The sequence below is a fragment of the Bombus bifarius genome, unplaced genomic scaffold, assembly GCF_011952205.1.
Source record: "Bombus bifarius isolate JDL3187 unplaced genomic scaffold, Bbif_JDL3187 scf7180000008045, whole genome shotgun sequence".
In the NCBI taxonomy this organism is placed as follows: domain Eukaryota; kingdom Metazoa; phylum Arthropoda; class Insecta; order Hymenoptera; family Apidae; genus Bombus; species Bombus bifarius.
Genome location: NW_022884411.1, coordinates 774,590 through 786,745, shown reverse-complemented (window position 1 = coordinate 786,745; position 12,156 = coordinate 774,590). Strand labels below are relative to the sequence as shown.

Below are 12,156 nucleotides of genomic sequence, written 5' to 3'. Positions count from 1 at the left end.
TTAAAAAAGGCGAGATTTGTCCCTGAAAGGGACTTTGTTTCTTTGCTTTGAGTCTGCTGGTATAAGCCATAAGGCCCATAAGCTACCGCGTGAGTACCGAAGGCGGAGGTAGAAGAAAGGTGCAAGTGGAAATTATAAAAGAGCGGTCGCAAGCCAAGAGGAAACAGTCTCCTCCAAGTGTTCACCTGCGCAACTACAACTTGGGTATGTTACATGGCTTTCCATTAATTCCATAAGTTATTAATAAAATTGTTTCGTTTGGAGACGCAAGAATTTATTTAGTAAGAATTAAAGCTTGAAATATTGTTGAAAAATTGAATAACGTGTGCTATCGGCTAAAGTCAGAATCATATCATTGAGAAGTTAGCAGTTCTTGAAAACAAAAATTTTTAAACAAATTATATCAATCGCATTATCATGTATTGCTTAAATTTCATATTATATTAATTTCTTAAGAAACATTTTAATACGATCGACTTGGTTTTTAAATTCTAGAAAATTAGAAACTTTATTAGTTTATCACAATTTTACTATCTCAATTTACTATCTCAAATATATCAATTTTGTTTGTCACATTAGCTTATCTCGTAGCAACAGTATACCAATAACTCATTCCGGATACCTTCAAATGGATCTCCTTGTTTGTACGATAATTCACCAAACTTATTATAAATTTTAGTCGCGTCTGAAGGAACTTACATTGTTCTTCTCGTTGTACTTCATCGGACCGATGTCAGGTGAATACTAAGTACCAGTAATTGTATCCTAACCTTGTTTTCAGAGGTCAGGAATTTTGGAGGCCAAGGCCTCGCATACAGCAGATTTAGTTTGATTTTGAATGTGTAAAAGCGTAAATATCTAAACGTGATGTATTTTTCTTTTTTTTTTTTCTTTACTGCAATTCAATGTCATCTGACTTTGATCAACAGAAACCAATAGCCAATAATGTTGCATGTAACCGAATTAATATACGAAACAGTGTTTAGTTGACGCGCATTAAGGTAGAGTAAATTGTATACTTTACTCGATTTGATAATTCTTCTGTCTATATTTGATTACACAGACTGTTTATCCTTGACAATTTATTGGGTTGACAACTAAGTGATTAGGTGGTTACCGCCTAATGGTAATGACAAAATCCGCAGACTTCTTCCTTTTTCCCTTTATCGTTCTCCTCTTATAGCATTACCACCTAATGACAAAATCCGCAATCACTTAGTTGCCAACCTAATATGTCATAGGTACTGTTCGATACGAAGTCTAGTTTTCGGTACTTGAACTCGTGAGAAACATAAAAACGTAACTATAAGAGGAGAACGATAAAGGGAAAAAAGAAAGAAGAGGACGCGGACAAATCTGTCGACATAACTGACGTAATGCTTTATAGCAAAAATACTTAGATTGCTAGATATAGGGTGAACGGCAGTCGATATTCGAGAAAGAACTTGAGTAATAATAAGACGATAAGTGGCACTTTCTACACGGAAGATAGTTACGTGGTTTATTCCGCCGGTTGCTCGATAACCCCATTCGTATTATGCTAGTTCATGTTAACGTAGACGTAAAAGAAACCTTCTGCATCCATAAATTTGCCTTGACTGTTGAAATTTCCCAACCAATAAGAACAATACGTTGTTGCTAGTACAACGAAGAGACGCTGAATAGGCACAGTCGGCAAAAATGTGGCGATTTTAATGATTCAATTGACTTATCTTTGTTTCGTCCCTTTCTATCCGAGTTTCACGTTTCAAACCTGTTGATTCACTAAAAGCGATAAAATAAAAGCATCAGTCTTGTTCTGTTTACCAACGACCGTTTCCTAACGAACGTTACAAACTCCACGTCGATCAAATAACAGCAGAATCCTTTTACGCGTAAGGTTATAAGAGGATGATGAACGATAAATGTTTGATAGAAATAATCCGCTTTAGAATAAGGAATTGAGTGGACCGTTAGATAGCTGACAAACAAAAATGATTGTTTACGATGATGATAGTGAGATATTACGCGAACGATGTTAGTCGGTCGTACAAAATTCGAGAACAAAGATGGGCGCACAAGCTGGTCGATTACGTAATCGGAGAAAGTGATTGCGAAACAAGTCACTCGCTCACAACACGGCACATGTTGCTATCACGGAACACGTAATACTTAGCGGTATTCATACTTGGTCAAACATTATATCATAAAACGACGAAATTGTTATGTCACAAAATCACTGTTAGCTTATAATTGGCTAAGTTCTTACGAAATTACGCAAGACGTGGCGTTACGCGATCGAAAGAAAGTGTTTCAGGCGTGTTCTTTCTCACCACGATGCTTTCATTCATGCCGTGACTTTGAACGACATTAGGGAACTGTGTCAGCGGTCCACTAAAGAAACGAATCGCTCGACGATCGAAAATGTGAATGCAAAAGAATGCCGTTTCACTGAAAACAAAGATCGCGATCAAACTTATTTCGAATATCGTGCGTCAAACCTGTAACTATCGCGGTATATTTACCGATTAGGGAACGTAAGATGGAAAATGGGACGATAGATGGATCGTTGGTAAAGAGGAACAAATGATTTTTTAGAATTTCCACCGATCCGTTATACTTTGGATATCGAAAATTTAAAACTGCCTGTTGTTGGAGACAAATCAAAGTAACGAGATGGGCGCGATCGAATGGGTAACCGAGGGCGATGACTACGAATGCAGCCTGTCGACGGAAACGCAGAAACTGGCGAAGGAGGAACTCAGAGAAGATAAAAATACGAGAGACCAAGCTCTTGAGCAAATACGTAATTGGATAAAACTGAATCCGCGTATACAAAACTGTCGCCTCGGTGAGAAATTTTATTTTCGAGTATAGCGTTTGCACAGTTAGTACATACATACGTACATGTAGGTATAGTCACGTGCGAAATTATCGCGCGTCGATGCTACTGACACACGATCTCGTTCGACAGATGCGCAGTTTTTATTAAGATTCCTAAGATGTAAAAAATTTAACGTTCCGATGGCGGAAGAGGCGATCGAAAGGTATTTGCTGCTGCGCCAAGTTTACCACCCCGCGTTCAATAACTTGGACATTACCGAACCAACTATGGACGAGCTATTATCTTTGGGGTGAGATTAAACAAAGTACTAACTAAGCGTGATACGACCTGATATAACGATCGCATAACTTGTGCTTTTCCAGATATATATTCGCTGCACCTGGACGTGACGCCAAAGGCCGCCGTGTTATAATTGCCAGACCAGGTAAATTAATGTCGGTTTACCCTTAACGCTCCGACTTTTAATTGTGAATATCGACCGGCAACTTATTCTTACCATACTTGAACTCGCAAGTTTTTAAGTGTCAGATTTAAAATGCTACAATGACGTGTAAATAATAATATTAAAGTCATTGAAAGCAATCTTTATTCATCTGAGAAGTAATATAATTTTGATTAGAATATTTATATTAATTATAATTGAGTAATGCGTGGAATTGTTTAAAACATTCATTGGGATGCAAACCGGGTTTGCGTTCACAGGTCTCACAGTACTCACTGAGGAGTATTATTTTTTATTTGTAAACAATACCGATAACGACCCAAAAATACTTTTGGAGTAGAGCGTCGCACATCAGTGGTGCTTGAAAGGCACACTTGGAGCGCTAAGTGTTAACACGTTGATTGACCCAGTCGAGTTTCATTATATGCTGGACAATAATTTTCATACGCGCCTTATGCAAAATATTGTGAAACTCCTCTTTCACAGTTTCGCAATTTTTGGTTTGCGCCACTCATTCGAACCGATATTATGCACATACCCTGAACATAGCTGCTGACGCGGGGTACCGCGTGTGTCCTGTAGCGTCGTTCAGGCGACACGGCGAACGTGTCAATTTCAGCATTGCCGATTGTCATTGCGAAACTTGATTATATATTTGAACGTGGATAATTTGTGAAAATACGCGCATAATAATAGCTATCTTTGCCAGTTACAAATGTTTCCACGCGAACTTCTTAACAAATCCAAACAATTGCAACGGATGTGTTGATTACCTGTCATTCCGTGTAATTTTATTCCGCTATTAAATCGTCGCTTCTACTTTCAGAGCAATTTCAGACAGCATGCACGTCGTTTCGTTGCAACTGTTATTATACGGTTTTGAAAAGTAGTTGCGGAAACGTGTAACCGTAATCTTACGAATGTTTGTTTAAATGTTTACGAATGTATATTTACTTTCTATAACTGCGTGGAACGTGCACTTTCAGGCGTCTTTGATCCCCATAAGTATACCAATGCCGACATGTGTAGAATTCACGCGATAACATACGAGTGTCTGATGGAAGACGAGGAAAGTCAAGTACGGGGTTTTGTTCATTTCGCCGATGGAGCCGGTGTCAGTTTCCCCCATTTGACGCTTTTTACACCGAAGGAGGCGGTCCGTATCGTGAAGAACGGCGAGGTACGAGTTTTATAAACCCTATGTTTTTCCATAATTTCAAATTGTTCGACGAAGGACATAGAAAATCTCACGACTGTTTGTCTCACATTCGTTGAATATCCTTGCGCGATGTTTTTCATTCACAAATAATAACAAGTTGCAACAGCTTCAAGCGAGACAGAAGGTGCAACTATCTTTATTTTTGTCAAATTATTAATAAAGTCTAGTTATATACGCGTTCTCTAACAAGTTGGATAACATTTTACTCGTAAGGATACGCAACTTCTTACGAAACAGTCGGAGAATTTCTGATATTGCGTAATTCCGAGAATGTTCTCAAAATGATATAATATATTCGAAATTTAATATCTCGCATAGTAAACCAGCGAAATGATGGTTTTAGCGAACTATACCCATGCGGCATAAGGAAGTTCACGCGATTAACACACATCCTTCTTTGAAATTCGCACTTGACTTTGGTATGTCATTGATCTCCGAAAAGATAAAAAAACGCGTCAAGATCTACACCAGTCTAGAAGATGCTATCAACCATAAAATGGATACGAGTATGTTACCTAAAGAGTATGGCGGTACGATGCCTATGAAAGAAATGATTGGTAAGTACAATTTGATAAATTGCGAAATTAAACGTGCTCCAAATTAAGTAACAATGTTCCTTTTAACGTACAAATCGACTATCTCCAATTAAATGAAACTGACATGTGCTTACACCGCGAAACGAAGAAAATAAACTTTTATTTGCGCAGAATTATGGAAGAAAGAGTTGCTAGAAATGAGACCGACGTTATTGAGCCACGATAAGATGAGAGTGTGTTTGGATTTATACTCGGAGAAGGCTCGGGAAGGTGCGGTATCGGCCTTGAAACAAGGCTTTGGTTGTTCCGATATCGGTTCCAGTGATTCCACCATGTACGGTATCACGGGTTCTTTCAGAAAGCTCGAAGTCGATTGATTAAGCCGTGTTATTGATAATAATAAACTTCATAACCGATATTTACCATATCGATAGGATAAAGTCATCGATACTTTTTTTGTAGCGAATTATCAGGGCTACAACAAGATACGTTATCCTAGCGATTATTGTAGCTGTAAGAGCTTATTAAGATATTATTCAGAAATGTAAAAGAAACAGCAATGAAATTTCGATCTCGATCGACGCGACTAAGTTTTGTGCTCGATGAATCTCAATATATAAATGAAATAATTGTAGTCCTCAAACCTTAGGCTTACGTTCGATAAAGTATAAGTTATATGTCGTTTTATTTTCGTAATTTGTAAATAAAATCATATTATTGGAAATAAATATTTTCTTACGCATACTTTATTTAATAACAATTTAACAAACGATTAAGAAGAAATCCAGGTCCCAATAATTTTACGTACTCTTGCTCTAGCTCGAATAAGATCTTCAACATCCGTATCCAAATCGCTGTACAAATCACGACAGTGCGATGATCCTGGGGACAATGTGGATTTATTAGATCGGTCGACGTTTGTCAATCTCCGATTTTTTTAACAATACCTTTGATGAGTATGGCGGGAGAGAATTCATTTAAGTCCTGAAGAACAGAGAGAGCATGCCACGGATCGACGTCCCCGTTAGTAAAAATGACGTTTTGCAAATCTGGTCGTAAACCTCCGTACATTGTGTTCGTTCTTCCAATTCTGGTATACAAGAATTTGTTACCGTAGCTGTAAGACAAACGATAGACAAACGAGTTTATATACTATTTCTCAAGAAAATATCAAACAATACATTTTACAATACGTACTAGTACCCGTATAAGTCGGTACAAAGACCTGTAAAATAAGGCAACGGGAATAAGCTTCCAAAAACCGACTTCCTTGAGTCTGTTGTTTGATAATAACCGTATTCCGTGCATGTCTGGTAGAACCATAATCTCACTGGAAACACCGATATGTGAAGATTAATAATAAACAATTCACAAGCGCGAAACCTCCTTTTAATTGCCGCAAGTAGGAAACGTACTGATATCAGGTTGCGAGTCCCATATTTCATTTCTGTAAACTTCGACAAACTTGTTGTAATTATTTTTCAAACATTTATCTTTGTTCGACACGAGATGCGCCAATCTCTGGAGAGGGCTACCCAGATACGAAGCAGTCATGTTTTCGCAGCAAGCGGCGATTTTTGTTCGGTTGTTCTCCACTTTATCGTATTGAACGATGCTAGCAAATTCCTGATTAGAAAGATATTGATAACTATGATTAGAAGCAGTTACTTATCTTTTATTCAAGATGCAACAGCGTATTCTTCGAAAAACTATACCTCTGCTAGAAGGTTGCCCAAATGAGCCAGATCCTTGAAGGAATGTACATCGGGCACATCGCACAAACTACGACAGTTTCAAGTGTAACTTAAACAAATATTATACACGGCGAATTATGTTAATTTCCTACGAACGATAATTACTTGAAATACTCTTTTAATTTCTGTGCGCCTCCTTGAATGGCTAATAACTCTTCGACATCGTCAAAAGCAGCTTTAACTTCGTCCATGCATTTCTGACTGTGTCTACGGAGCGATTCCGTCACGACTTCGTAATACTCTAAAAAAGAAGTTTCCTTTTCTATTTATCTATTTTTTTTTTTTTTTTTTTAATTGATAGGAATTACATGGAATTGCAAAAGAGTTTATTCCTCACCATAGAAATCAACTTTGGCGAGAACTGGCGCGCTACTAGCTAGCGCACCCTGAACGAGGTGAGGGTATTTCAATCTAACCCATGTTGCCACATTTCCAGCATAAGATCCACCGAAAACAATCACTTTACTATTCCGAAGTTTCTCGTCCTTTTTCCTCGTTTCGATGAAATATGCCAAGTCCGCCAGTGCTTGATCTACGCTTAGATATTGCAAGTTTCTTGAACTAGTGTCTCTAAAAGATTCGAAAGGTAATAGAATAATAGAAAGGCTGTGGCAAACAAAAGTAAAAATATACTAGCGCTTGAGAAGAAATTAACTTACTCGGTCGGTTTACTTTTGCCGTAATACCGATGTTCGGTATAGTACATGATCGCGTTATAAGCGGATGCGAGCTCGTACATTAAACCAGCCTCTAAGAAGCCTTTAGATATTGCCCATTCTCCTCCGATCATAATCAAAATCGGTCCGTTTTCCTTGAAATATCTTGAATTTTCATAGTAACGCTGTCGAAATATACGATGCATAATACGATGTACAATACGATCAAGATATAAATAAGCATTTTGTGTTTTTAAACGGCGTAATTCCACTTGCAACATACCATCAACCAAGTGCAATTGTTGCGGACATTGAAATGATCGACGGGTTGTCGAATCCATAATTCGGTTATATTTTCACAAGTCGATTTGTCCAAAGAACGTGGCTCTTCCAAACCATGAAAATGAAATCCATGGAGACCAACGCCATGGCCGAGGCGACAGGTAAAACATAATAACACGAGAAAACTTAAGATCATATTCGGTTTTCGGAACCAAGACAAGTTCTATTAATTTTCATTCGTTCAACGAGTTCCACTAGATTGGTTCGCAAGACAATGGTACATAACATTTTATAGCGAGATATAGAACGAAATTCTCTTAATACTATATCATATTAAACAAATTTATCTGATAAGTTGATACAAATTGTCGCCTAATCACCGCGGAAGGTACACATTCTATACATTAAAAAATATCAAATTGTAAATACGGATATTAGTGCTAGAAAGATAATATCTACCGCTTGATTGATTCCAATAATATTTATCTTATTTATTGAATATTTCAAAATCAGCTTTGTATTACGTAACTCTCGAATTCGAGAGTAAAGAACTTTCGAATTATTTTCAACGACGATTAAAGAGTGAAAAGAAAATAGAAAGGACTTATTGCGATAAGTATGTAACGTTTTATTATTAAATATATTTTGGTATGAAAAAGTACATATTGTTCACATTATATTTGGTTTCCTTATATAGCTTTCAACAAAGTCACGATGAGACTTTACACAAATTCAACGTCTATTACGTCAATTCTCTTTGATCTTTATTTCGTTTTCAGAATCAGTCGTAGCCCACTCGTCGTCGGATATTTTTTTAGGAAGTTTCCACGATGTTTCCGATTTGTCAACATCTTTGTCTTCAACAACGCCAGAGGCCTCAGAATCGGAAGAACCCGTACTTTCGGAATCAATTTGTTCCGAATTTTCTTTGTCCCATTTAGATTTTACGCAAGGCAGATTTATCGCGTCGACTATTTCTTCGATATTCGACTTTCCGGACGTGCCCTTTGATTTTCTTTCCCAAGAAATTTCACACGACTCACTATGACTTTTCAATCTGTATCTATCTTTCTCGACATCCTCTTTGTCTCTTTTAGAATGTTTATCTGAAAACTTATGACTTCTCGAACGATAATTTCGATCGCTGCTTTTCAAGTGTCTTTTATGCGAATGCCTCGGCGACGTATCATCATCCTCTTCTGTCCTTTTTTTGTATTTCTTTGAGCGTCTTCTAGAATAGTCACGATCGTTTGAAACATCATCATCTCTGATCTTCTCATCTATGTGTTTTCTAGATCTTGTTCGATGACGTTTGACCGGCGGCGAATACTCATGATCGATAGATCTATTCTTGTCGAGTTGTTCGTATCCTTTGTCGCGAGTCGATTTCTGTCGAAAGTCCCTTTCGTCGAAATAATGATGGCGAGTTTCAGCATTCCTCGAACGATGACCTATCTCGGGCTCGGGGGATTCGGACCACCTCCAATTTTTATTATCTTCCACGTCGCTAACATCTTCCCATTTTGATTTATTTCTAAACAAAAGACATCAAAACAATATATATCAATAATATATGGTAACGATATAATCTATCATTTATAAACAATACCTGTGTTCGGTTTTTTTATTGCTCGTAACTTCCTGAGCAGACGAAGACGATTGTTTCGCCCATCTCGGTGGGCTTTTGATGTCATATTCGTCGTGTGGATTTTTAAAAGTATGTAAAAAATTACATGCCCTTCCTTTGGGACATTTCGACATCCCACAGACAGCACTCCTCCATGATCTCAGGTTGACAAATTCGCAATTAAGCTGTCGGCCGGCATACCATCGACCTTTCAGTCTCCTCAAAGCCCTAGCAGCTTCCCTTTCGGTGTAATATTCGACATATAAGTTGCCCCGCAAGTGAACTTCGGTGTTGCAACAATATTTTAAGGTTTTTATTTTTCCAAACGATTCCAGTTCCGGAACTACATCTTTGTAAAATTCGCGGAAATGTTGTCGTGTTTCCGAGCTTTCGAATTCAAGGGCAATATCAGTGTCGTATTCCGCAGAATTCTTCTCCAGAGAAAAATGCGTATAAAAACCAGGTACTAATATGACTTTACTTAAACATACCCTGCGATGATTTCTCGAACAAGTGTCACCATATCTGCAAACATATACGTATATGACTTGTTGGATATCATACTTTTATTTAACTGCTTATCTAATAAAGATTGAAAGGTTAAGATTTATTTGCTCACCTGCAAGCACCTGTCTTTGTGAAAAACGGACAAAGCTCTTTACCAGGTTGACTATCGATAACCTCACGCAAAGCCTCCGGGGTTTTGATTCCATTATCGATGTAGTCGTCGATCTCTTTAAGTAGCTCTTCCCGCCTTTTAATTTCTTCTTCTCTCCTACGTTTCTCCTCTTCCTGTTTTTTGCGAATAGCCTCCTGTTTCGTTTCAAATTCTTGGCGAATTTTCGCCTCTTGCTCCAATTGTAACTGTCGAGCTTTTTGCTTTTTCTCCTGCAAAATTTGCCATTCTTCTTGGGCTTTCACCTAGGGAGATGAAACATAGTGTTACGTATTATCTATATATTTCACTATTAAGGCTTGACTGTTTAGTTTATAGGAACCATGTAGTAACTAGCAGGCTTTGGTATCCACATTTTAACATTATTTTCAGGGTTATAACTCATGTGGAAAATTCTTGCGAGTAACTTTATAATTAATCGAACGTATGCTATCGATTCCGAAAACAAAGTAATTTCGACATATACGTTCGTTAATCAATTGCTTGCTAATAGATTCCATAAATTAAAACGACCAAATAAAAGAAATAGAATGTACACTTTTAAAAAGGAAATTCACTAAGGTTGCATAAATAGTATTTTTCGCTTTTATTATATATTTACCTCTTCCTCTAACCATAATTTTTCCCGTTGATCGTGTTCTTCTTTTTCCCGAGCTTCTTTTTGTTTGTCCTCAACTTCACACTGTTCCAGCCATTTTGAATATTCCGCACTTTTTTCAAGTGCTGCCCTCAGCTGTTCCTCGGTCGCTTCTCGCTGAGCGGCCGCTTTGCGACGCAGACGTCTCCGACGTTCCCTTTTTGCTATATTGCGCCACTCTTTGTGACTATATTTCGTTAAACGACTTCCTTCCATTACTGTGCATTTTCCACAAGAAATTGTACTCATGCTACTTCCGGTGATATTACAGTATCACAAATTTTTGGGAGTTGTGAAACGTATTTGTCATGCGTTTGACATTTTCAACCATTTTCAATGAAGAAATGCAGACAACATGTACGCGCCGCCATGTTGAATTTAGAACGAGAAGCTCTGATCTGGATTATCCCTATCTGTTGAAAATGTACGAAATTATATAATAAAACACTATTTTTGTTAATATTTTTACATCATTGAGTGATAGACTGGCGACGCGAAAATTTTTAATATGTATAAATGAAATTGAAAAAAATAATTTGATTTTGTACTACAGCTAACTAAACATTTCGGAGGAATTGTTAAAAGATAGTTCACCGTTTATATTACCATTATAATTTATTATTACCATTTATATTTATTATATTACCATTATAATAAAATAATATTATAATAATATTAAACAAACGAACGTATGAAAAAATGCAGTTTGATGTGTGGTGAAGTAAATCATATAATTCTCGACAGTCGCTAGGGGAAACCGTTCGAAAATTGAGTCGTGAGAAATCAATATGGACGACGACAAAGTTCTCGTTCGTGCGAGACAGATAGATGTCGGAGTCAGGTTGGAATTTTGGGGTGTTCGATGAACCTTTACTTACTTTACCGTCGCGAATGTAGCCAATATTTATCAGTACGAATATGGAAATGATGGTGACAACGAATTCAGGTTTGATAACGAATCCATGGTCCACGGGAGGACAAGTATCAACGTGCTACTCGATTCGGGTAACTTCCCGATAACTCAATCGGCAATTCGTCCAACGACTCACTAACAAACTATCTAACTCCGTTAATCCAAAAGAGGCTGCCCTTTTATACTCCTGTCCTCGCTTCTCGGGTTAATCTTTGTTTTTAAGGAGAGCCATATATAATCATTTCATACCTCTTGTCCCTTCCGGTGACCGTGGCTATGTCCAGTGACCTGCCATGTCGCTTCAGGCCCAAACCCATCCTCATAAAATCAGATTGGAACATTAAGACTATTTCTTATTTTTATTACTTAAGGGCGGCTATAGTAAAAATCTGGACTAGTGTATTAGGGTTTTCCCAACATTCCGGATGGGAAATCCCGCTGTTTTTCCGTCTCCGACAAGTAGAATATGTCTGTCTCTATCTGAGACATTCATAGTATGTTACACATGCGCAGAACGAAAACCTTGTCTTCCATATTTAATTCTTACGACTCAATTTTCGAACAAATTTTCGTATACTTCGGTATAGAGT

General features: G+C 37.6%; 3 protein-coding genes across 3 annotated transcripts; 1 reads left to right on the top strand and 2 right to left on the bottom strand.

The window, feature by feature from the left end:
- Window positions 1–13: 13 nt before the first annotated feature.
- On the top strand, window positions 14–5,770 carry LOC117207674 (clavesin-2-like). Its single transcript, XM_033448081.1, has 7 exons — window positions 14–204; window positions 2,578–2,830; window positions 2,954–3,113; window positions 3,187–3,248; window positions 4,253–4,446; window positions 4,829–5,042; window positions 5,193–5,770. The coding sequence occupies exons 2-7, from the start codon at window positions 2,656–2,658 to the stop codon at window positions 5,396–5,398; spliced, it is 1,011 nt and encodes a 336-aa protein (XP_033303972.1). The 5' UTR covers window positions 14–204; window positions 2,578–2,655; the 3' UTR covers window positions 5,399–5,770.
- Window positions 5,750–7,919, bottom strand: LOC117207673 (putative serine protease K12H4.7). Its single transcript, XM_033448080.1, has 9 exons — window positions 7,715–7,919; window positions 7,435–7,616; window positions 7,113–7,345; window positions 6,881–7,016; window positions 6,737–6,803; window positions 6,437–6,647; window positions 6,219–6,351; window positions 5,969–6,138; window positions 5,750–5,903 (listed from the first exon to the last, which is right to left on the bottom strand). The coding sequence occupies exons 1-9, from the start codon at window positions 7,907–7,909 to the stop codon at window positions 5,794–5,796; spliced, it is 1,437 nt and encodes a 478-aa protein (XP_033303971.1). The 5' UTR covers window positions 7,910–7,919; the 3' UTR covers window positions 5,750–5,793.
- A 398-nt stretch (window positions 7,920–8,317) lies between these two features.
- On the bottom strand, window positions 8,318–11,067 carry LOC117207714 (U2 small nuclear ribonucleoprotein auxiliary factor 35 kDa subunit-related protein 1). Its single transcript, XM_033448156.1, has 4 exons — window positions 10,618–11,067; window positions 9,960–10,261; window positions 9,323–9,865; window positions 8,318–9,247 (listed from the first exon to the last, which is right to left on the bottom strand). Exons 1-4 carry the CDS (start codon window positions 10,900–10,902, stop codon window positions 8,461–8,463), a joined length of 1,917 nt encoding a protein of 638 aa, XP_033304047.1. The 5' UTR covers window positions 10,903–11,067; the 3' UTR covers window positions 8,318–8,460.
- Window positions 11,068–12,156: the final 1,089 nt, after the last annotated feature.